The 25743-nt window shown below is 37.8% G+C and overlaps 1 protein-coding gene across 4 annotated transcripts in view; it reads left to right on the forward strand.

Moving 5' to 3' along the window:
• The window catches only part of Slc44a1 (solute carrier family 44 member 1), a 180961-nt gene that overhangs the window by 64470 nt on the left and 90748 nt on the right, over positions 1-25743 (forward strand). For all 4 annotated transcript variants that reach the window (XR_011369470.1, XM_070011100.1, XM_070011099.1 and 1 more), the window contains exon 4: positions 19466-19602. Coding sequence is in view for 3 of the 4 variants with exons in the window: in XM_070011100.1 (XP_069867201.1) it covers positions 19466-19602 (137 nt within the window). In the remaining variant the exon portion in view is untranslated. The remainder of the gene's footprint in view (positions 1-19465; positions 19603-25743) is intronic.

Genomic DNA, 25743 nt, shown 5'->3' on the forward strand with positions numbered 1-25743 from the left:
AATGGTACTTTATAGTTTTAATTTGCATGCCTTTGATTATTAATGAGTGTGAAATCCCCCCCCCCCAAATACTTTGTTATCCTCTCATGGAGACTGTTGTGCTAGCATGTCTATTCTTGGTCCTCTTATCTCTAATCTGCTCCATCCTTTATGCTGTGATAGGATTAAGTTCTTCAAAACTGAACTCTTATGTTTTTCAGTTCCCAGTTCAAGAGCCTTTGCTTTCCTGTTACTGCTTTAGTGTCAAAGATAAGTCTACTCAGCCTCTGTACTTTCAGATTGGGATCCATTTCACCTCTTCAGTCCTCTCTCCCTGTCCCTCAGGGTGAGATTATTATTGTTCCTGACATTCAGTTGATTTGGACTCTGTGCTATTTCTTCTGCCTAACTGCCAATCTGATGTTTGAAACACTTAAGATGGGTCTCATAATTGACCTTTTTATGAAATGTTTCAAAACTAACCTTATCCCATGGTGAGCTTTCCTTTATTTTGATTGCCTGAACTTTTCTATCTCATACTCATTATTCTATTGCCTTCAATTTGCTCTCTAATTATATTGTGTTTCTCATCTGTCTGTATTAATTATTGGTTGCTAGGTAACAGTATTACCATAAACTTAGTGGCCTCATGCAAGACATGTTTGTCATCTCAGTCTCTGTGTTGTGGCTAGCCTCTTACAAGGCTGCAAGAATTCAGTGAGGGTTGGTGGTTCATCTGAAGCTCAGTGAAGGAAAGGTCCTTTTCTAGGATCAAGTAATTGTTGGCAACATTCACTTCCTTGAGAATTGTTTAACTGAGGCCACCTCAGTGCCATGTAAGCTTTTCCATCAGAGCCAACAATGAGATTTTCAGTAGAGTCTACTAGGAAGATCAATGTTATAGTCCTTTGAGTGGAATCATTTTTGCCATATTCTCCTGGCTAGAAGCAAGTTGCAGATTCCATTGAAATTCAAGGAAAGATTACAAAGACATGATCGCTTAAAGTCAGGAGGAAGGGAGCTTTCCTAGACTCTGTCTTCCTTTCTGTACTACTCTTCCTCCCTGAAGCCCCATATTTTCTATAACTCTCAGATTTGGGTACCCAAGTGTTCCTTAATTAGGTCCTATTTTTAAAAATTAGGTCCTATTTAATTATAGCAAAGAAAGGAAGAAAGTCAACAGTATTGAGAGAAAACACCTATGACTTGTTTTAGACAGACTGTTTAAGATACCAAATGACTATAGGAATTCTTTCTCTCTAGTTAAGAAATAGCAACATTTTATTTCCTCCTGGTTCTGTTTTTAACCTGTTACTGTATTTACTATCGTAAACAATGTAAAGAAAAATGTCAGACTATTTATGACATACAGGGGGAAGTCTCAACTTCAAATGTTTTAAATTGATTTTAAAGTTGGTTTCTTGAGATATTTAAGACTTCTTTTTTTTTGGGGGGGGGTGGCTCTAGGGCTGAACTCAACCACACTGTTCCTTAGTGGGTTTTTTGTTGTTGTTTTTTTTTTTTGTTTGTTTGTTTGCTCAAGACTAGCACTTGACCACTTGAGCCACAGCTTCACTTGCAGCTTTCTGTTGGTTAATTGGAGATAAAGAGTCTCACAGACTTACTTTCCCTGGGCTGGCTTCAAACTGCAGTCCCCAGATCTCAGTCTTGTTAGTAGCTAGGATTATTGGGACAGTTTTGTACAAATCTAATTTTCTTCTTTATCTTTTTATCTCTCCTCTAAAGAAGCCATTTAAAGAACCAGTCATTGGTAAAACTTCTCTGTCCCCAAACACCTCAAATTTCAGATTAAAAACAGAGTTTTAATGGTATCTATAAGAACTTTAAAGGAGTCATGGGGGGTAGTAATATTTGTGACTGAGTAGTTAATAAGGGGAACATCTTATTTAACATCTTTTTCATATTTTCTACATAATCTTTAGCAGGGTACAAAGTGAAAACCGAACCAGAGTGTGGTTTTCCTCCTTTTTTCCTAATTGTTCTCATTTTAAGCTCACCGCTTACAATGTTTGTGCTGAAAGGGCATCTGGGATGATTGAATCTTTGATTATATGAGTCAAGGAACTAGGGACTAAAATATATGAGGAAGACAAATTCAGTTGTCCCTCAGTATCCACAGGGGAAAGGTTTAGGATATAAACACATATACAGAGTCCAAACTCTGCAGATGGTCAAGTCTCTTATGTAAATGATGTAGTATATGGTAGAACCTATATACATCTTCCTGTGTACTTTGAATCATCTCTAGATGAACTGTATGTCTAATACAGGGTAAATAGCTATTATAATATATTTTTAGGGAATAAGAAGAAAAAGGGTCTGTACATGTTCTATACAGATGTGATTTTTCCCCCCTAATATTTCCAATTCAAGGTTGGTTGAATCTGTGAACAAGAAGACTGTAGGTCTGGAGGATCAACTGTAACAGCAGGCTAGTATCGTACTCAGTGTAGGTCTGGCGGACTGACTGACAGCAGGCTAGGGTCCTACTCAGTGTAGTGATCTGTGCATTGGATTCTATACTGCCTCTGGTAAACTATATACTCATTCTGGTGTCTATCTTTTTCATTTTGGGGATTCCACCGAACATTTAAAGATTGAAAAAACTAACTCTAAAGAGAACATGGAAGGAAGAAGGGACAGGTTTTATAAATTAGTAACATAACTGAAGAGATTCTGAGACCAGAGCATTTAAACAATCTTCAAGGGCTATGATAGTTTTTAATAATTGTTTCATGAACAGTAGTCTTATTTGGGAGAAACACTTAATTTTTTTATAAGCTCTTCACAGGGGCAGATTAGGACTTTTAAGCTCAGCTTTATAGGTTTAGTGTTTGTCATCCAGTCTACCTTATTTTTACTATTCATTTTGCTGATTTATTATATAAAGGATTACTTAGGGGTAGAGAATTCATAGTATGTGTTCAACACTTTTAAAACAATTGTCAAGTTTCCTGAGCCTTGTATCATTTAATGTAATTATTGATTTTAGGAAGAACATTTTTCTAAGATTAGTAAATATGTAAAACATGCCTTTTAAAAATAGTTGTTAGGGCTGGGAAGATGGCTCAGTGGTAGAGCGCTTGCCTTGCATGCCTGAGGCTCTGGGTTCGATTCCTCAGCACCACATAAGCAAAAAGAAAAAAGCTGGAAGTGGTGCTGTGGCTCAAGTGGTAGAGCACTAGCCTTGAGCTGAAGAGCTGAGGGACAGAACGCAGGCCCAGAGTTCAGCCCCACGACCAGACCAAAAAAAAAAAAAATAGTTGTTATATTTGTCAACTGTGTATCACTGATGCCTGTTTGAAAAAGGAAAAAAAAAAGGACTAGAAAAATGTAACTAGATGAAACTCAGGGGTAAGGTGCTTACCTAACATGTATAAGGCCCTAACCTTCCACTCTCCCCAACACCAAATTGCTAGAATCCTTGTTTTAGGGTCATTTTTTTTAAGCTGGTAAGACTATGGCTTCTTTTTTTCCTGGTTTGACAACCTGCTGTTTCCAAAGCACTATAGGTCACTATTCTTGAAAATTATGGTTATGCTTTTATTCAGCATTTGCAGCAAATATTCACTGAAAATCACTTGTGTGCTAGAGATCTCTTTTAGCAATAATAAAATACTCAACAACTTAAATGGCTAACAAATGGGAAGGACTAAATGTATTTCTTGCACTGATAACTCTATTTCCTAGAGATTTGGTTTAAAGACTTGAAAGTCTTAAACTAGGCACCTGTATTATCTCTTGGAAATTATAATCTAGAGAATAAGACAAAACTAGAAGTGATTCTTTGGTTGCAAATTGTCATAGTTGTAGCATGTGGTATGAAGAGAAACATATAAGGACTTGGGAGGTTACAGTAAGAGGGCCAGTCTAAGGTACTATAGAGCCAGTGAAAATGATGCTGTGGAAATACGACCTTTAACATAGCATATCTATGTACATTATTAAGGGAGAACTACATTATAAAGCAGTGTAGATAGCATTTTACTGATGCATGTAAAAATATACCTGAGAAAAAGTACAGAATGTTAGTCATGTGATTGTTCAAGTAAAGAGACAAGTATGTTTGTAATTATCTCTTTTTTTCCCTAAGATTTTCTACAGTCAGTATGCATTACTTGCATTAATAAGAAAAATAGGTCATCTGTAGTCTGTGTCCTTGAAGAGCTTGCATTCTGGTGAGGAAGACAAAATACTGAGACAAATAATGACAATGCAGTGTAGAACGTTCCGTATACACTAGCCCCCTGATTCCTAAGAACACAGACTGCTGTTGGGAAGAGAAAAATAAGGCAATCTGATGGTAGGACTGGTTACAACCATTATATTAATTTTTAATTGATGTAATAACAAAGTACTACAAACTAAAGTATTAAAACAATGAAAGTTTTATAAATCAGAAGTTTGTACACAGCATTGCCTAGCTGGTTTTCTGCTTTCATAAGGCTGTAATCCTTTGTTTTATGGCTTTAGGGAATGAATTTCCTCTCAAGCTCATTTAGACACTAAGAATACAGTTCTGTATGGTTAAAGGACTAATTACCTTTGTCCTTGCTGACTCACAGGTTAGAATCATCCTCAGCTTTTAGAGTCACCCTAAATATTCTATAGTGTATGGTTCATGACCCTTTTCCTCCAATGCCATTGGGGCAAACCCTTCTCTGAAGCAAATCCATCTCTTTATGCATCTCTGTCTTTTCTTCAGGACAGCTTCTTTGTTCTAGATTATGCTTTTTTTGGGGGGGGGGTTGGTCATGGGGCTTCAACTCTGGGCCTGAGTGCTGTCCCTCAACTCTTCAGCTCAAGGCGAGCACTCTACCACTTGAGCTACAGTACTACATCCAGTTTTTCTGGTGGTTTATTGGAGATAAGAGTCTCAGGGAGTTTCCTGCCCAGGCTGGCTTTGAACCATGAGCCTCAGATCTCCGCCTCCTGAGTAGCTAGGATTACAGGTGTGAGCCACCAGCACCCGGCGTAGATTATACTTTTGTTTGAAGAGCTTCAGCCAACAATGGTAAGGCTTAGGGAATATTAGACTGGGAGTTCAGCATGGGGCTTATATTCTGTCTGGGAAAGTTAACTAAGGAAGGTCTCTGGAAGGAGGATGTGTATAATGGTCATCAGAGGGAAACTGGAGAATGCAAAGTCCTTTGTGGGCTTTGGGCTGAGAGGCAACTCCAGGATTCAATCTAATGAGGGTGGGATTCTGCTGGAAGGTCATGTTCCATTCTTGTTGGTAGAGAACAGTGTTGGCTAGATCCATAGCTGGCAATTTTTGCAGAGGTCAAGCTAAAGCCAGGGGAAGACTGACCCATATAGGAAGGAGCTCGTGACTCTGTCTTGAGGAGTACAGAAGCTGAGAAGAGGAGAAGCAATACACCTATCCATTATGTTAATACGTGAATTGTAGCAATCTACCCAGTGTGATGGAGGAATTCTTCAGTAGTTAATATAATAATCTTAACCTTTGAGGATTCTGGCTTTGTTTTGAGGGAATGTAGCACCTCTCACAGCTTAGATGGCTATGAAAATGAACAACCTGGATAGAAATCTCACATGAACTCAAATTTGTAGATGTATTATCCCCCGAGTTGATAAGCATTCAGAAAGAGTAACATTTATGTCATTCAAACTGAAACTTGCTGTATTACACATGCAGTTTTCCCTAAAATCTTCAGTTCTCCCATCGAATGTATTAGAAGTTATAGTTTTTAAATTTTCAGAAGGTGAATTTGTAGGGGCATCTTTAGAAAATATTTTTGTGATCACACTATTCTTCCATTTGAATTTTTTATGTCTGTATACAGGTAACAGCGGTACTGCTAGTGAATTGACCACTGCCTGTGGACAGTTCTAGCTATGGATAATGCTAGGACAATTTGAAAGAGAAATCCACTATATATTTAGAAGATGCAGGAGTTGAAAACCAAAATGCATTATAGATGTTAAATAGGGAAGTGATAAGCTACTTAACAGAATTAGATGACAAGAACACAGCTAGGCAAGGATGGAAGATGACTAGGTTTTCTCTGTGTTGTGTAACTAGATGTCTACTTGCCTAGTATAGATTAGCTCATACACACACTCAAACTAGACAATGGATTGGTCCCAGGTTAACCTGATATCTGTAAAGATTTTAAATAGCTTTTGTCAGTGTACATAATCTCATAATGACCTTTATAATCTTCTTTAGATAATTATTAACCACTTCAACTATGAATTTTATAATCATAGCTTTGTCACTTTTCTGGGTGTGTGAGTTAAGGATACTTGAGAAGTTAGAATATATACAGTCCACACACAAATACTCTGACACCAATCACAAGTTCAGAGTTCAGTAATTACTCTTAGGCTCAATAATTTGCCAGAAAGACTCATAGAACTCTCTGAACATTACTATATCCATGCTAAAGTAATTACAATGAAATGACACAGATTAAAACACAAGAATAGGAGTACATAGAACTTCTCTGTTCTTGGCCGTGGGGAGAGTGGAGCAGCGGTGGGCTGACACGTTACCTGGGTGTGCTAATTTCCATTACAGAGAAATGAAAATAATTTTCCTGAAATCACATGAACACAGATGTCATCTTTTTTTTCTACCATTTCTTTAAATAAGTAGTTGTAACTAATCATGTAAAATAGATAAACTAAATATATGTGATCCATCAGAGAAGGAAAAAATAGTATTATTTACCAATGACTGAGGACAAGAAAATACAACAAAAACCTTGGAATAAGTGCTTAAATTATACATTAAACAACACATGTATAAGTAAGTTGGGTTATTTTATTATTATACAGAAAGTATAATGAAAAAGATAATGCTTTCTAAGTAAAATCATTTATATGGCTAAATAGAGAAAATTATAATACTTTAATAGAAAGAAAACAAATAATACAGATCTACTCCCTGTGGCTAATCTTTCCTTCTTTCTTTCTTTCTTTCTTTCTTTCTTTCTTTCTTTCTTTCTTTCTTTCTTGCTTGCTTGCTTGCTTGCTTGCTTGCTTGCTTGCTTGCTTGCTTGCTTGCTTGCTTGCTTGCTTGCTTGCTTGCTTTCTTGCTTGCTTGCTTGCTTGCTTGCTTGCTTGCTTGCTTGCTTGCTTGCTTGCTTGCTTGCTTGCTTTCTTTTTTTCTTTTTTTTTTTTTTGTCAGTCATAAGACTTGAACAGTGCCTGGGCGTTGTCTCTGAGTTTTTTGCTCAAGGATAGTGCTCTGCCACTTTGAGCCACAGCACCACTTCTGGTTTTCTGGTTTAATTGGAGATGAGTCTTATGGACTTTCTTGCCTAGACTGGCTTTGAACCATGATCCTCAGATCTCAGCCTTTTGAGTAGCTAGGATTATAGGCATGAGCCACAGTGCCTGTAGTAAAAATGATAATTCTAAAAAATTGAACTTATAGAATTACTATATTATAGAACCAGTTAGGATCTCAATAGTATGTTGAAGTAAACTTGATTAATAGTATAAATCACAAAGAAACAGGAAAAAAATTTCAGAGAGAAATGTTTCTGAATTAATCTTGTTCACAAAATAATTTAAGAGGAGCAGAATTAGAAACATATGCTGTAAGAAAATGAATTGGTGACTTTAGTTATCCAGTACGCATGCAGAAGAGATTAGACCAGAAATCTAGGCTAAGTTACTGATGTTGAGCAGGCTTTGAAGGTATAAAATGAAACATACAAGAAAACAAAACTTGTGGATTTCACTAGAGCTTTTTTGTAAATCCAAAAGCATCTAGACATATGCTGTAAATCATGTGTATGAGCTGTTTGTAAGGCATCAAGAAATATTGGACACTTTGAGCTTTGTATGTGTGTATCCCAGATAAAAAAGATAGCTGTCTCTTGATTCTAGTTGATGTTTGACATGTAGGTAGAGGATCCTTTGGGTGCTAATTTTTCAAGAGAACCCCAACAGATTTGTTGGTAGGTAGAAGAGTAGGAGAGGGGCAAAGACCTGTCAATTTTCTGATAATAAATGTTGGCAGATAGTGTACTAGCCAAATATGAGTGTGGGAGTGATAAGTTCCTAGGTGAATAAAAATTACATAACTGTGGTTGTCATTATTCAACTAGTAAATATGGGCTTTAGAGGGAATCAAAAGAATTTTTTCAATTCTAGGCCAAAAGTTGTACCATGTACATTAACCATACTACCTGAATTGATTAGTTACAGTGATAGAAACAAGATAGCAAAACCAGTTGTGTCTTAATACATAGGAAACCAAGAAAAATGAAATCTGTTTAGTGCAATCAGTGTTTAGCAAAAAATGTTTGATTGAATGTTAATATGAAGAAAGCCACATTTAGATCTTTTTAACTCTCTTTTCACATTTCATTTCAGATGAGGTAAATATTTTCAAATGAATATTATACCTATTTTTATTGAGAGATGAGAGTTTATACATTGTTGGAGTCATAGAGAAATTAAATAATACCAAGGTTGGCATGCTTAATTATGAGACAGTTTTATTCTTTCATGTCCGGATAAGAACACTAATGAAAACAGCATTTGCAGTTTTTCTGTGATAGGTATAACTTAGGCAACTGGGGATTTGGGGAGATAGATGGATCAGACAGACAGATGGATGGATGGACTTTACACTGTTGAAAACAAGACTAATATTATTTCGCCAGAAAAGTTCCATTTGTAATATAAACTTAGTAGTACCCACTTTCAGGGTGTTTTAGAAGAACAAATGTGACAATGATATAAACTGTGTAACTCAACATCTGGCTTTGTAAAGTTAACTATTATTTATTATAATCATCTTCATTTTCCTCTAATTCTGAAGCAAGTTTCAAAGTTGCTTATCAAAGCTTCTTTTCTAACATGCCTATTTTAACCAACTTTGCATATATGTCATTTATACTTTCCATATTCTGTCTCATTGATTCCTGTTGTATCCCTGGGAGATACAAGAATGACTGGACACAAGAATAGGCCTGTGAAAAGATGTTCAACATCATTTTTTTATCAAGAAAATGCAAATCAAATTGCAATGGGTTACCTCTTACATCTCCTAAAATAAGTATAATGAAAAGGCAATTTCAAATGAGATTATGGAGAAATTGGAGTCCCTGTACATTGCTGATATGAATGTAGAATGGTATATCTTCTCTGGTCGAAGTCTTGCTCTTCCTCAGATATTTCACACAGTTACCATTTTACGTAGTAATTCCACTCCTAGTGTCCACCCCCAAAAGTAAAAGTATATGTCCACACAAAGACACATACAAGAATTTCAATGGTATTATCCATAGTAGCTCTGAAGGAGTAATAGCACATGTGCATCAAGTGCTAATTATGTCTTAGTAATTAACTGAGTAATTAACAATTAGTCTTAGTTTTTTTTTAAATTTTATTTTATTTGTGAACATACTGTACAGAGGAGTTACAATTACATGGGCAGGATAATGCGTACATTTCTTACCAAGCATTGCAGCCTCCTCCTTTGTTTACCCTTCACATCCCTTCCTAGCCTCCCTCCTCCCCCTAGTCTTAGTTTTTTGCTAGAGATAAAATAGTCTCTTGCTATTGGCTTATAACACATATTGTTAATATGTATCAATAATCAACTTTTGAGAGGACTCTATAGACAGTGTCCTTGGTTTTGAAGTATTCTTCAGTTAACTGGACTGAATAGAAAAAAAATTTAATCTCTTTTGTAGCTCTTCAGGGGAAAAATTTTTTTTATTTTGGTTGGTCCTGGGGCTTGAACTCTGGGCCTGGGCGCTGTCCCTCAGCTCTTCAGCTCAAGGCAAGTACTCTGCAACTTGAGCCACAGTGCCACTTCTGGTTTTCTGGTGGTTTATTGGAGATAAAGAGTTTCACAGACTTTCCTGCCCAGGCTGGCTTTAAACTGCACTCCTCAGATCTCAGCCTCCCGGACTAGCTAGGATTACAAGCATGAGCCACCAGCGCTTGGCTTAGGAAATGTTTTGAAAGATATTTCATGTATGTTCCTGTTTCAGTTTAGTAAAGAAAACATAGTTTATGATCAATGATTCTTCCTAGCATTTTTTTTCCTGTGTATATGTATAAGTAGGGACAGATTTTGTAACTAAATAGGAGAATTGTGTAGCTGAAAGTTAAGACTTGGTTTTCCTCTCACTTTTCGGGTTGCAAGCCTTTGTTTCTCAATGTTAGTATATTATGTGCCTCAAACTCAAACTGTAAGTTGGACATACTCTTTATTCCTCTATATTCTTGAATCCTTGTCCCTTTCTTTTTCTTTTTTTTTTCTTTTTGGTTGTGGGGCTTGAACTGTGGACGCTGTCCTTCAGCTCTTCAGCTCAAGGCTAGCGCCCTCCCACTTGAGCCACAGTGCCATTTCCTGTTTTCTGAGTGTTTTATTGGAGATAAGAGTCTCACGGACTTTCCTGTCAGGGCTGGCTTTGAACTGTGATCCTCAGATCTCAGCCTACTGCGTAGCTAGGATTACAGGCACAAGCCACCAGCACCCGGCTTTTTTTTTTAGACAGTGTATAGCTCAAACTGGCCTTCAATTTATATCATTCTGATTCCTGTCTTTTTTTTTTTTTTTTTAAGCAAGATTACAAACCAGAATGCTTTAGGCATCCTGGTGTGAATTGCTGCTCAGCATCATCTTATCATGTTTAATTTTTCCCTTTTCCTTCATCTGTAATCAACCATTAAGTTTTCACAGTTTCATCAATACTTTTGAAATCTGCTTCTTTTCATTCCCATTCGAATCACCCTTGTCCAAGTTATTGTTTCTTGGTAGAAATCCTCTATGCTCCTGATCAATCTCCTTATTTTCTCTTTTAACCAACTCTGATTTATTCTGTCAGTTTAACTAGTGAATTCCCACTGGCTTCCTAGTGTCTTCAGGATGAATTCCAAACTTGCTAACACCTTTAGTACCGCTTCTAGGTCCTACCTGATCTAGCCCTAGCTTGTCTATTGGACCGCCTACCTCTGTCTTTCTTCAGTGTCCACATTGACTAGGTCATTGTCTTTGTTTTCTCAGCTGTGCCACACACTCTCTCACCTTTATGCCTTTGCATCTTGTGTTTCTTCCCTGTTGCCATACACTTTCCTCCATATCTACTTATCTCATTTTTAGTTCATGACTTTAGATATCCCTTCTCTGGATATCTACTCTATTTCTCTATTGGTGAGACCCATTTGATGCCTCCCCTAGCATTTGCTTTCCCTGCTACAACATTTGTAGTTTATAACCATCTTTCTTCCTGTGGAATGGGAATCCTAGGAAGGGAGATAATAGTTTGTATCTTCTTATTTATTGTTGTTGTATCTCTAGTACTTAGCCCTGCATCTGGCAGAGGAGATGTTTAATAAATTTCTGTTGAATAAATGAGCCTTGTTTAATAAATTTCTGTTGAATAAATGAGCCTATTTCTGTCTACCTGAAATATCTTCTTCCCTACCTTCCTCAGTCAGTCTCACTTGGCAATTACCATCTATTAATAAATTAATAAATTCAGTAAACATTTATGGAGCTCCTTCTTCATTCCAGTCAGTAAGGATATAGTGATGAATTAAATCATCACATATCTGCCCTCCTGGAGTTAATCTTTTACTCATAGAGACAGATATTAAGAAGATAAATAAAGAAAATACACAGGGTGTGGAGGAAAATCCTGAGGGCAAATAAAGCAGGAAAGATAAGAAAAAGTGTGTCCAAATAGAGAGCTGTGATTTTCAACATGGTAGCCAGGCAAGTCTTCACTGAGATGTGACTTTTGAATAAAGACAGAATAAAGAAGAGAGAGAGTTACCTTCTTGATATCTAGAGGAAGGAGTTCCAGGCAGATAGTAGAAAAAGCCTTAAAGTATATGCCAGAATGTTTAAGGGATAGAGAGGGGAACTAGAGGAAGGCTAGGAGATGAGATGGGAGAAGAAAGTATTCTCTGAGTATTACTTGCCTTAATTTGATCCCTGGGCATCTTCCACGGCATACGATTGTTTCAGCATTCAGAGATATCAATTACCAGAGAAGGGCTTTGAAGTTTCTCTTCTTAAATCAAGGGCCACAAAAGTGCCGACATAGCAAGGCTACAGTGCTGGTCAGGATTCAGTTGCTTCTTTGGGAATTGGAGCAACTTGACCCTGTGCTTTATTTCTTACTGTCATTCGGTTGGGAAGGGAGTGAGGATGTGGTGCTGCTGTCATCATCCTCATGTGTCGGGTTTTCTGCAGCTTACCTTTGTCTTGCTTTTGTTCTCTAGTTTGTTGTAGTTGATTTTCTGCTGCTTTCATAGAGTACCTAAAACTGGGTAAATAATCAATAGAACTTTCATGTGACTCATAGTTGTGGAAGATGGGCAGCCCAACGTGAAAGGGCTGTATGTGATGAAGGCCTTCTTGATGTTTCAATATGGCAGGTGAGTGGGGAGGAGGATGAGAATGAGCATGTGTGAACATACAAGAAGCCCAAAAGGATCCTTTCCTTTAGGACCCCCCCCCACCCCTGCAGCAACTAACCATTCTCCTGATTATAGCATTAGTCTATTCGTGAGGGCCATGCCTACCAACTCCTTAAGTTCCCTCCTCCTGATGTTGTAACAGCTACAGAGTTCAACATGAGTTTTTGAGGAGACATCCAAACCTTATCCATGTCCATGTAATGTAGGGACAACACCCTCCATTATGCCACTAGAGTTCTAGTATTTTAGACAAATTGCCACTCTTAACTTGTTTTTCTGTCTCTGTCTTTAGCTTTGGTGCAGAAAGTTGGCACCAATGAAGTTTTAGTTAATTATATGCTGTAGTTGGTTGGAGTGGGTTAGTTTGGGTTTGATCTACTTTGGTGTGCCAGCTTCACAGTTTTGTTGTAATATAAGATAGCTTTTCTGTTGTACTCATTACCTTGCTAATATAACTGTAACCTCTTTGTACAGTATTTTTACGATAAAAATATATATTAAAAAAAGATGAGATGACTGGACTTGGTTTTCTGGCAACAGCCTGCCCATCTCCGGTCCCCACATACTCCGGAAATACGGAAGTACCACCTTTAAGCAGACCTCCACTGTGGGTATACATCCCAAGACTCTCAGTTGTCTATACTTAGTAATAGCAGAAGCTGCTGCTATGCCATGTTTTCCCTTCTGGTGATTCACTAACAGCAGCAAACTCTGTAGAAAGAGACTATAAATTGTAAATTGATACGAGGTAATAATTGGGAAAATGATCAGTCCATTTTCATTCCCCTCTGGGGAAGACACGTGTCAGGCATCACTAAAGCAGAAGGCAACGGAAGGATTTTTTTTTCCAGCCAGCTTTCCGGCTTTAGTGCTGCAGTGCTTCCATCCTGATTAGAGAGGAGAGAAGCCAAATTCGGCAGGAGGCGGCCAGCAGACCTAGTATCTGCTTGCCACCTCTTGCTCCAAAAAGCCTTGCCGCAGAGAGTTGCCATGGCAGCAGGAGGCAATTTAATGGCAAAGGCTCAACTCTTGAGCAGTGCCGCTGTGCCCCAGCCATTCCCTCTGGCCTTCAACCCAAGAGGCTGGGTATATTACCAGGGCATCACTGTGCTGTGGCTGTTTTGTGCGCACATTGTCTAATGGAGTAGAGTGCACAATCCTTCCGATTCTAAGGATGGCTACCTCTTCTATCCTAGATGCTTTTTGGTGCATAGCTCTTTGATGTGGGATCTTATAGTCAACCTTATCAGATTATTTGCAGTCCCTTAAATATGCTCTTTCATGCCTCTGTGCTTTTAGGCATGCAGTTTCCCCTGCCTAGCTGCTCCCTTCCCCATCTGTCTGGAAAATTCCTACTCAATTTCATACTGCCTCTTCCTCTTAATGCTTCTGCTAGTTCCTTTTCCTCCTGCTGTCTCCACCTTACCATGAGTCACATTATTTTGCAATGGCTTGTGTTTTTGCCTCTTGTTTTATAATCTGTAAATGACTTATATTCAAAAACTGTGTTTTGTAGATTTTGTATTTGTATTATTTACTCCTGGGGTAAACCTTTGTTAAATGAATGAAATGTTTTTTTGTCCTATCATCTTGTTATATCCTCTTCACTCAAGTGAAATTCCACAAAGAGGATGATGGCACTATCTCACCTACAGGGGGGCTGTGTCTGCTTTGGGAGTTAGCCAGCTGACCATCAATCTGTCACTACCCTCCACTGCATATCTCTCGCATTCCCATTTGAATTGGAAGGAGTAACACTTGAGAGTTAGTCACCATTAGGTCAAGTTAGGCTAGTTACCCAGCTTCTAAATTAATTCCCATTACTCAAACTAGAATGTTGAGGACAGAGCCCAAGATGCTCAGGAACTTAAAGTAAATTCTTGGTTAATCTTATTCATTTTCCCCCTTTTATTATTGATGGAATATAACCCTTGTTGGGCATTATAAAATTGAATTTCACCTCCTCTGAGCATAGCTTTTAAAGTCACCTCTTTTTGTAGCCGCTGTCCCCTGACCTGAGCGTCTGTGATTTAGTGCCTCTCTCTTATTGCATTGCCCTGTTTTCCTCTTTGGTGCAGCTGTCTTGCTTACTGTGTGAACAGAAAACTTTCCTTAGCCATCCTCCTTTTCCTGCCTCATGGACATAATTTGTTATTGTGTTTCAAAACTTTCAACTTCAACTGATTTTTATTTTTTTATTTTCCTGAAGTACTCAATTATCAGATGTATTTGCATGCCCTACTTGCTGGCCTCTGTAGTGCTTGTTTTGCAGTGTGGTCTAAGCATTTTTTTCCCCATTCTCATCTCAATTTTAAGTTCAAAGCTTGCACGGAGTGTTTTGCAATTCCTTTTGCAAATGTGTTCTTTGTATTGTGTGATCATGCTGTGAGCATGTGTATGTGCCAATGCCTGCAGGTGTCTAACTGTTCAATTTCTGGGCTATTTTTCTTTTACGGCTTCTCATCCTTTTTTCATTCCCACTTTTGGTATTTTATTCATTCTAGTTCTTCTAAAGGATGTGAAACTTAAACAAAGCTGTTTCCAAGTTATTAATAGGTCTGAGAAAAGTTCCACTGAGGACAGCAATGCAAAGCTTGCTTCTAAGTTAGATATGGATTATTTATAACATTGGTTCTCTATCCTGGAAGGATGGGACTCAGAATCCAGAATGTATAATCAAAGTTGCCAGGGAAGCTTTTGCAAAATTCATGTGTCCCCTTTCTGTCCCCACCGTTTGCCTTGGGGGTGGGAGATTGTTGAGAAGCCTTCCTAAAATGTTCATTCTCGGGTTGAAAAACACACATCCCCAGTCTTCAATCAGTTAGTTACAATATAGCATTCCCCCCTTATCTTCAGGGTATGTCCTAAGACCTGTGTGCATACCTGGAGCCACAGACAGTTCTGAATTCTATATACATGTTTTCCTATGAACACATACCTATGGTGAGCTTTATAAATTAGGCAAGCTAGATAGCACCAGTAACTCATACTTGTAATCCTAGGTACTCAGGAGGCTGAGATCTGAGATTGCAGTTTGAAAATTGCCCAGGCAAAAATGTTTGTGAGATTCCTATCTCCAGTTAGCCAACCAACAGCTGAAAACAGAGCTGTTGTTTAAGTGGGAGAGCACTAGCCTTAAGCAAAAAGCCAAATGAGAGCTCAAGGCCTTGATTTCATGGCCAAGTACTAGCTCGCACGTGTGTGCACACGCACGCACACAAACACAAACACACACACACACACACACACACACACAAGTAATAGATTAAGAGCAACGAATTATAAAATAGAAAAAATTACAATACTGTGCTGTAGTAAGGTATTTTAGTTGTATGAATTTTTTTAGTCTGGAGTTTTCCATTTAATATTTTTTGGCTTCAGTTTATCATAGGTAATAGAAACTACCAATAAGAGAAAAGACAGTAATTCAGTCTGCGGAAGTCATGTTTATTTAAGAATTGGTTATTTATTTTGTTGTCAGAGCATAAAATTATTATATTTTGGAAAATGAAATGAAAACTGGAATTAATGTAAGGATTTATTTATGTGTCTCAAGGAATTTTCAAATTAAGAGACAACTACTACAACTTCGGTGATTTGTAAGTGTACTTAACAGTTATGACATAATTATGTACTCAGGTTGCCATAGATTGGATGAATTTCAGAATGCTCAAGGGAGAAAATGCAAATTTAATAACTAAATAGTAACGTTATTAATAGTATTTGTAGGAAATATTTTAAGAATAAGCAGAATGGAAATGGGGGGTGAAACTTAGAAAGACTATGTTTGAATTTGGGGTTTTTTTGTTTTGTTTTGTTTTGTTTTATTGTGAGAATACCGTACAGAGGAGTTAAAATTACATGGGTAAGATAACGAGTACATTTCTTATCAAGCATTGTTGCCTCCTCTTTGTTTCCCCTTCCCATCCCTTCCCATACTCCCCTCTCTCCCCCCACCTGATTTGAATTTGTTTTTTGACACAAACTAGCTCTCTTGGACTAGTGGTTATTTCTATGGGACCTCAGTTTTATTGTCTGTACAATGGGAATGATCTCTATCTTAAGATTTGTTGTGAGGATTTAACAGTGTGAGAGGACCCAATACCTGATTATCTAGTAAGTGTCAACAGAGCTGCATATGTGACTCTAGATTGCACACATCTATGACTGTATGTGGAGAGAATTGAATCTGGTGTCTTACATTGTGGGTGGAGGGAAATTATGGAGTATGAACATGTGTTTGTATGTTTGTGAGCACACATTTCTGAAAATATCATTGAAAATTATACTTCGGTTTTATTTCTTAGGGATTTCCCAAAACCATATGCACAAGCTTAAAAAGTGTGGAGTTAATTTGATGTGCATATAGTCACGGTGGAATTCTTCCCATCCTCCTATTTTCTTTTTGATGGGCCTGTTTTGGAGGCTACTTAATTTTATCAAGACTAATCACCTAACAGTTGCAAACACTCCTATGTACATTTTTCCTTCCAAAGGAAAACTAACTATTAGTTAAAGTATGTTTTTATGCCCCCCAGTATTAGTCAAAGTAGTATGTTTTTATGCCCATATCCAAAAGTGCTTTATTATCAAATGTGAAATTTTTAGACAAATCATTTAATAATATGAATCACTGAGTATATATTATGTCAAGTGCTTTGTGTACCTCATCAATAACTTTAAAGAAAAATATAAAATAAGTGGTATCCAGTTCAATGAATAAGGAAATTGAATCTAAATCAGAGACCTACTGAGAAAGAGAACTAGAAGCCAGCATCAGTGTCACATGCCTGTAATCTCAGCTGCTTGGGAGGTTGAAGTAGGAAGATTTCACGTTTGTGTTAATCAGATATTGTCTCAAAGGGAGATAGCATGGTACTAGTTATTTGCTGCCAAATAACTAATAAAATCATAGGAATGTGTCTTAAGGTATAAAATAAACCCAGTGGGGGGTGGGGGTGCTCTGGGTATTAAGAGAAGGCAGAAGCCTTCAGGACAATGACCTACTTCCAAATGGTTGTCATTAATCTAGCCTAGGATCAACTGTAAAGCCCTTAAACCCTCTGGCTTTCTTTCCTTTTCCCCAAGCCTGTTTTATTTTTTTAATTTAAAAAAAATTTTCCCCTGTCATATGATTTCTCCATATTTGTTAGCTCCTCTTCTCCAGCCCAGTTCACTGCCCAGTTCCCACCCCAAATACAAATGCACCCCATTGTGAGGATTAAATTAGTAATATCTCTGCAAGTTTAGTGCCTGATACCTAGAAAATAGCTAATAAGTGTTGGTTACTATTATGTTCATTGTCAGCATTAATAGTAGTGTTAGTAGTGGTATGCAGTAGTGATTAATCCAAAGGTTTTATGACATCCTTCTCAAGGACCTGATTGTTCCCTGTCCAAATCTGGTTTTGAGCAGTTCATTGCATTGGGTTCCAGGACATTTGGAAGGGAATTAAGGGAATGCTTGCTTCCATCATCCAAAGATTGCCAGAAACTGTTCTCCCTGTCCATATTACCTCCTTGTCATCAGCCTTGGAAACTGCCCACTTTCAATCACAGCTTTTTTGTCTGGCTTCTTCCTATTATCTGTGTGGAGCATTAATGGTTTGGGATTGACAGTAAACCTTTTGTGGGGGGTGAGGTAGCATGATTATACTCTAGTTTATATCTGCTGTCCCACTGTATTCTTCCTCCCTACTTCATCTGCAAAGGCCTCTCTGGTACCCTCCCCACTCTCTTGTGTGCTTTTTTATTTTCTTTTGTCTATTCCAGAACATGTATTGACTTTACCTTTTGCTTTTTAGGTTCTTTTCCCCACCAAATATTTATATTTGTTTATATTTCCTGATAAAAAAAATATATATGTGGGTCATGTTGTGGAAAAGGGTGTTAACAGATTTACGAGTTTGTAAAAGTTACGTGGAACCAGGGTTGGAGGACCTTGACTTATGTAGTGTTTGGGTTTTTTTTTCCTCCCACTTCCTTCTTTGACTTGCAGTTTTACACTTAGTTATCTCATCTAAAGGTGTTCAGCATTCACTTTCTTATTGAGCCCATGATAGCATCTGCAGTCATTGTCATCTCTTCAAGCTTACCGTGCTAAAACTCTCTATTACACAGGTGATTTCTAGTTAATCTCTGCTCTTTAAAAAAGTAAAGATACAGAGGGAATAATTTAAGATTTAGGGGTTACTTTATCTTACACATCTTTTATAAGTAGTTTTTTGTTGCAGTCATTATTATTCGGAAGTAATCTTCATGTTTTCCTAGAAAGTGGGAATTCTAGAAAGTAAAAGAAAGAAAATAAATTTAACACCCAGAAATGACTGAAGTATAGTTGTATTTTTTATATTTATCATTCAACTTTATATATTCACTTCCATATAATTAATTAATATATAATACACTATATTTATGTGTTCATTTAGTAATTATACATTCATATAATTAGAGTATATAATTTATATAAAAACTGCAATTCATGCTAGATATTTTGTTAATTTTTTGGTATAAATTTGACAAAACAAACTAGAAAAAAAATTATTTCTCATGATAAAACATGTCTGTGCGGGGCTGGGAATGTGGCTTAGTGGTAGAGTGCTTGCCTAGCATGCATTTAGCCCTGGGTTCGACTCCTCAGTACCACATGAACAGAAAAAGCCGTAAGTGGTGTTGTGGCTCAAGCAGTAGAGTACTAACCTTGATCAAAAGAAGCTCAGGGACAGTGACCAGGCCCTGAGTCTAAGCCCCAGGACTGGCAAAAATAAAAATAAAAAACAAAAAAATGTATGTGCAAATTATAAAAATATAAAAATATTAGAAAAGTTGATTATGAAAACATGGAGTCCTTCAATTATGCCATTACCACTGTTAATATTTACAAGCAGTTACTTTCTACAAGTTCACACCTGATTAGATTTATCAAGTGTTTATTGTGAAGGCATACCAAGGAGATGTTCTTTGCTTCTAGGTTTAGTCAAATATATGGTGAATCAGAATGTGTTTTGCCAAATAATATCTAAGCTTTTCTCTCTATGCTTTAGGTATGTGTTCTTTTTGGATCCTTGTAATCTGGACTTGATAAACCGGAAGATCAAGTCTGTAGCACTCTGTGTAGCAGCATGTCCAAGACAAGAATTGAAAACCTTGAGTGATGTCCAGAAGTTTGCAGAGATAAATGGTGAGATTCTAGGCCATTCAGATCTACACTCAACCATTCCCACTGTTAAATATTATCTATGTGCATTCTAGCATAAATTTTGTTCTAATATTGAATATGTCATCAAAGAACCTGTAAAAGAAGTGATTTTATATTTCCTAACTTAAAAATACTAGAATCAAACTAGGGAGCTTGTAGTGCTGTGCATTCAAAATGCACAGCACTATTTCTCCTGCCACTCAGAAGCTGAGGCAGGAGAATCACTTGAAATGAGTTCAAGGGAAGCCTTTACAGCATACCAATATTTCATCTCAAAGAGAAGAAGAAAAGTAATACTGCCACAGGCACCTGTGGCTCACACCTGCATCCTAGCTACTCGGAGGCTAAGATATGAGGATTGTGGATTAAAGCCAACCTGGACTGGAAAGTCATGAGACTCTTATCTGTAATTAATCACCAAGAAGCAAGAAGTAGAGGTATGTCTCAAATGACAGAGCTCTGGCCTTCAGGAAAAAAACAAAACAAAACTCAGGGAGAGCCCCCAGGCCTTGGTGCAACCCCTAAGATGGGAACAACAACAACAAAAAGGAGTATTTCGCACCTTTACTCAAAGAGCAAAGCAAAATAAAGTGGCTGGATTTCTGCCTCCCTCCAAAGAAGTTTTGACTGAGTAGGTTTCCGGGCTCTAGAAATTTACCTTTTTTTTATGTCAGGTGATTTTAAAATAGCCTATTGAAAGCTGGACATCTGTGGCTCATGCCTGTACTATAATCCTAGTTACTCAGGAGGCTGAGAACTGAGGATGGCAGTTCAAAGCCAGCCCAGGCAGTAAAGTCTGTGAGACTCTCTCCAATTAACCACCAGAAAACTGGAAGTAGTGCTGCGGCTCAAGTGGTAGAGCGCTCACCTTAAGCTGAAGAGCTGAGGGACAGAGCCCAGGCCCAGAGTTCAAGCCCCACAACTGACCAAAAAAAAAAAAAATAAAAATAAAAATAATATATATATAGCCTATTGAATATTTTTGTTTTGTTTTTGTTTTGAGACAAGGTCTTGCTTTGGAGCTTAAGCTAGCCTTAAATTCTTTATCTTTTCTTACCTCAGCCTCCTGAATTATTGAGATTGCAAGTGTGTACCACCACACCTAGCTGCACTTTCCTGTCCAGGCTGGCTTTGAGCCACAGTCCTCAGATCTCAGCCTCCTGAGTAGCTAGGAATGCAGGTGTGAGCCACAGGTGCCTGGCAGTATTTTTTTTTTTCCCTCTCTTTGAGATGCAGTATGGAATGCTGCAAAAGCTGTCAAGTGATTCTCCTGCATCAGCTTCTGAGTGGCTGCGACTATGAATGCGCAGCACTATTTCTATAGAATCCAGAATAGGTGTGGAATATTTAGGAGTTGGTAGTCTATGCTATGTGAAATGTGCTGGGTTTTTTTTTGTTGTTGTTCCCGTCTTGCCTCTTAAAATGGTGTGTGTGTGTGTGTGTGTGTGTGTGTGTGTGTGTGTGTGTGTGTGTGTGTGTGTGTGTGTGTGTGTGTGTGTGTGTGTGTGTGTGTGTGTGTGTGTGTGTGTGTGTGTGTGTGTGTGTGTGAAATTTTTAAAGTTTGGGGGAAATATACCAAAGTAGAATAAAAATTCCCGTCTTGCCTCTTAAAATGGTGTGTGTGTGTGTGTGTGTGTGTGTGTGTGTGTGTGTGTGTGTGTGTGTGTGTGTGTGTGTGAAAAATTTTTAAAGTTTGGGGAAAATATACCAAAGTAGAGTGTGTGTGTGTGTGTGTGTGTGTGTGTGTGTGTGTGTGTGTGTGTGTGTGTGTGTGTGTGTGTGAAAAATTTTTAAAGTTTGGGGAAAATATACCAAAGTAGAATAAAAATTCCATCATCAGTCGTTTTCAATGTGTTGGTTGTTTATAATTTTGGGTTGTGCTTTCTAAAATGACTATTATGGCATGACTATTTATCTAAAAGTAGTGTTGAGAAACTCTGAAGTTCATTGTATTGGAATTAGCTGAGAAAGTGGGCAGAGGCAGTTTCCTGAAGTCTAGTCCTGATCTTTTGAGATTCTCACATCTGACTTTTATCCTGAAATACATGTTTTGCCTCAGCTTCTCTTCAGAGAAATTGTTTCAGATATTCTTTGTGGAGGGTCCTAATGTGGATGGTATGTCATGCCCATTCTTTGGAACTTCCTTGAAGTTTTATATTTTGTGTTTAGGACACCCGGGCCTGCCTCTGTCCTGCCCAAATGCAAGACTAATTCTGATTTTTAGGGATCTCTACCAGGTATAAGGTCTAACTTTGTATAGGAAACAGCCCAGGAACATCTCTGCACACACCAGCATGGCCCTAGTCTTTCAGGTGGGATACTGGTCTGAGAGTAGAACTGGGAGCACCATTCCGTATCCTCAGCATGAGGTAGTAGAGAGGGCATGGGTTAATGTAGCTCTGGATTTCAATTATGATTCTATCATTGACTGGTCCTTTGATAAGAGGTAAAAGGTAAAGATTTCCTCATCAAAAAAAAAGTACATGGAAAAATAATACTTTTTCACAGATTATGAGGATTGAATGAGATGTTGCATGAAGAATTCTGGGCATGTGGTGGCATTGAAGGAAGAGGTGCTAACTGCTGCTCAGTGTTGTATTTTCTCTTCCCACATGATAACGCCATGTGTGCCTTACTAAGCCTTATACTAGAGTTATCAGACTCATGAGGTTCCATAAGGAGAGATGAGTTGTTCTTTTGAAGTGTTTCCAAGATCTTAGGCATGCCTGGTAGGTGATTTCGCTGAATGATTAAGAGTATAGGCTGTGGACACTGGGCACTGGTGGCTCACACCTGTAATCCAAGCTGTACAGGAGGCTGAGATTTGAAGACCATAGTTCAAAGCCAACCCAGGCTGGAAAGTTCATGAGACTTGTATTTCCAAATAACTGCTAGAAAGCCAGAAATAGAGGTGTCATGCAAATGATAAGAGAGCCAGCCTGGAGCAAAAAAGCTAAACGTCGGCTTCCAGGCCTGAGTCCCTGCCCCTGTACCAACACAAAAAGTTAAAAAAAAAAAAAAAAAGTGACTTGTTCAGACAAAATGTAGCTCCTTCTTCTTTAATAACCCTGAGCAAATTATTTGCCCTGTCCATGCCTCATTTTTCCCCATCTATGATAAAGGGATAATGTTTTATCTGATATTCCTCATGAAAATGGTTATCACAGGCAATATACGAGAAATGCTTATCATGGTGTCTGAGAAAGGATACATTTTTTAAAATGACGTTAACTGCTACTATTATACCAGTGTTGTACAATTGGCTTCCTACCTCCAATCTCTCTCTCCATCGCCTTTAGGATATAGCTGCCATATGGGTGTTCCCTGAGTTTTTAGTCAACATTAATTTGTTGCTGAGAAATAATCGGTAATGAATAAAACGTGTCTATATGATCTGGAGGGCCAGTTTAGAGCTAGTTCCTTGTCAGCTCTGTTGTAGCAACCTTCCCCTGGGCATACTTTGTTTCAAGGCCAGAAGCTTTTTAAATGAATGTAACTCTGTGTGATCTACTCACGTTTGCTTCAAGAAGTCCTTGCATGTGGCTTTTATAGCTTTTTATATCGCCTAATGTCTTGTAAAAATGATATGATTGACAAGTATTAATCAATAAACATTATTTCAGAAAACAGATTTCTTAAATTGGTGCCCAGCTACAAAAGCACTCTCAGGTTTTGGAGTCAGCTGTATACAAAGTAAGTCAATAAGATAGGTATTTTAAAAAAAAATTAATGCAGTGTCAAGAAACACAGCAATAGCTGTGTGTGATGGTGCAAGCCTGTAATCCAAGCCCTCTAAAGGCGGAAGAAGAAAGATGAGTTCTAGGCTAGCTTGGGCTATATAGTAAGACCCTATTTGGGGGATGGAGGGAGGAAAGAAGCATACACAGATACTAGAGCAAGAAATAACTTTAAAAAGCAAATGGAAAAGTCAAATTCTAAATGGAGAGGAAGCGTTTAGTATAAAGGCCTAACAATACCTTTTTCCCCCCTAACCCCGCACTCCCTCCTCCTCCCCCTGCCTCCCCCTCCCCCCACTTCTCTTACTTTTCTTTTTTAAAAAAATTGATATTAGGTGATTGCATAAATTTCACATATTTCACAGTATTTTGGGATAATGATACTTGGTTAAAGTCGCAAACACATTTTAACCGTCAAAACCTTTTTGAAAGCAACCATAAGTTGAAATTTCTGAGTTTCTTAAAAGAATCTATGAGGATCTGTGGATTGGTGACTTGAAACAGGGCTTGGTCGGATATAATTCCAGTCGTAATTTTTTTGTCCTCTTTTTGCACTTAGCACACATACCTTTTGGCTTTTATAACATCCTTATTATCGTCCTAAGCACACATTGACTAGGAAGGAACAGATAAATCTTTACTCCATCTATGTCCAATGGTAAAGTATTTCTGCTGTGAAATACAGACTTCTCCAGAGAGAAGTCTCTTGCAGAGATGATTCAGGATTGGGAGGGAATTTTTCAAATCTATACAACAGAATGATTAGAAGACATAAAAGAGCCTGCACCTCAGAGCTAAAGCCATTAAACTCAGAGGACGTCACAGAAAAGCTTCCTAGCATTAGGTTTTATAATAATTTCTTGAGTGGCATCAAATGACACCAAAAATAAAACATTTAAAATTTGAATAATATCAGAATTAAAACTTTTTCTTCACTTAAGGAGGACAAAATCAACAGAGCAGAAAAAAAAAGTCAAGCGATGGACTTGGAAAAATGCAAGTCATTCTCTGTCATGGTATTAGTATTTAGATCCTGGGACACTCCACCATTGAAAAAGAAAATCACAAAGTGGTGGTGAGGCTGTAGAGAAACTGGAACCCTAACCTATTGTTGTGGGAATGTAAAAGAGTGCATGTTCCTTTAAAAGTGGAAAATAGCTTAGCATGGTGCCTCACACCTGTCATCCTAGCTACTCAGGGCTGAAGATCACAGAAGTCAGTTGAGGCAGAAAAGTCCATGTGACTCCATCTCCAATTAACCAACAAAATGCCACACTGGCAGTGTGGTTCAAGTAGTAGAGCACCAGCCGTGAACAAGAAAGCCATTAGAGGGCCCAAGGCCCTGAGTTTAATTTAAGCCCTGTTCCCAGCACACAGGGAAAAAGAAAAAAGAAAATAAAACTGACATATGATCTAGCAATCCCATTTCTGAGTATATATACAAAAGATTTGAAGACAGGATCTGAAGAAATATTTGCATACCCATGTTCACATCAGCATTATTCACCACAACCAGGAGTCAAATGCAGTGTAAATGTCTATGGGCAGATTTATAATGTACCTGGGGTTCAGTGGTAAAAGCCTGTAATTTTAGCTACTCAGGAGGCTGACATCTGAGGATCATGGTTTGAAGCCAGTCCAGGCAGTAAAGTCCCTGTGAGACTCTATCTCCAATTAACTAATAAAAAAAACCCAGAAGTGGTGCTGTGGTTTAAAGTGGTAGAGTACTAGCCTTGAGCAAAAAGAGGGCAGGGACAGTGCCCAGGCACTGGGTTGAGGCCCCATGACTGACAAAAAATAAAAATTAAGAAAATAAAGATAATGTAATATATACAAACTGTAAAAGTACATTATTTAGCTTAAAAAATAGAATGAATCTCAGTAACCTATTACACCATGCATGGAACTTGAGGACATTGCACTAAGCAACATAAACTGTTTATAAAAAGACAAAACTAGAGTTCCACATATATGAAGTGCATTGAGGAGTTAAATTAATAGAGACAAACAGTTGGATGGGAGTAAGAAGGGGAAATTAGGAGGGTAAGTGGGAGTTATTGTTCAATATTGAGTTACAGTTTTGTAAGATGAAGAATTCTGGAGATGGAAGGTAGTAACAGTCTACAACAGTGTGAGTATAGTTAATAATTACTGAACTGTACACTTACAAATAAGTAAGATCGACAGTCTTATGTGTGTTTTATATTTTGAAGTGTTCATAAAGCAGAGGATCTTGAGTGATAGAGTAACTTTTTAAATACTAATTCTAAATCTTAAAGAATAGGGTAAAATAATATGTTTCTTATCAGACTGAAAAGATAATATAAATTATTTTCAAAGAATTTTAAGTGTGCATGACATTTGAAATACTTTTTAGCACTTACAA

Source organism: Dipodomys merriami, unplaced genomic scaffold (genome assembly GCF_024711535.1).
Source record: "Dipodomys merriami isolate MVZ:Mamm:240054 unplaced genomic scaffold, mDipMer1.0.p SCAF_11, whole genome shotgun sequence".
Classification (NCBI taxonomy): Eukaryota; Metazoa; Chordata; class Mammalia; order Rodentia; family Heteromyidae; genus Dipodomys; species Dipodomys merriami.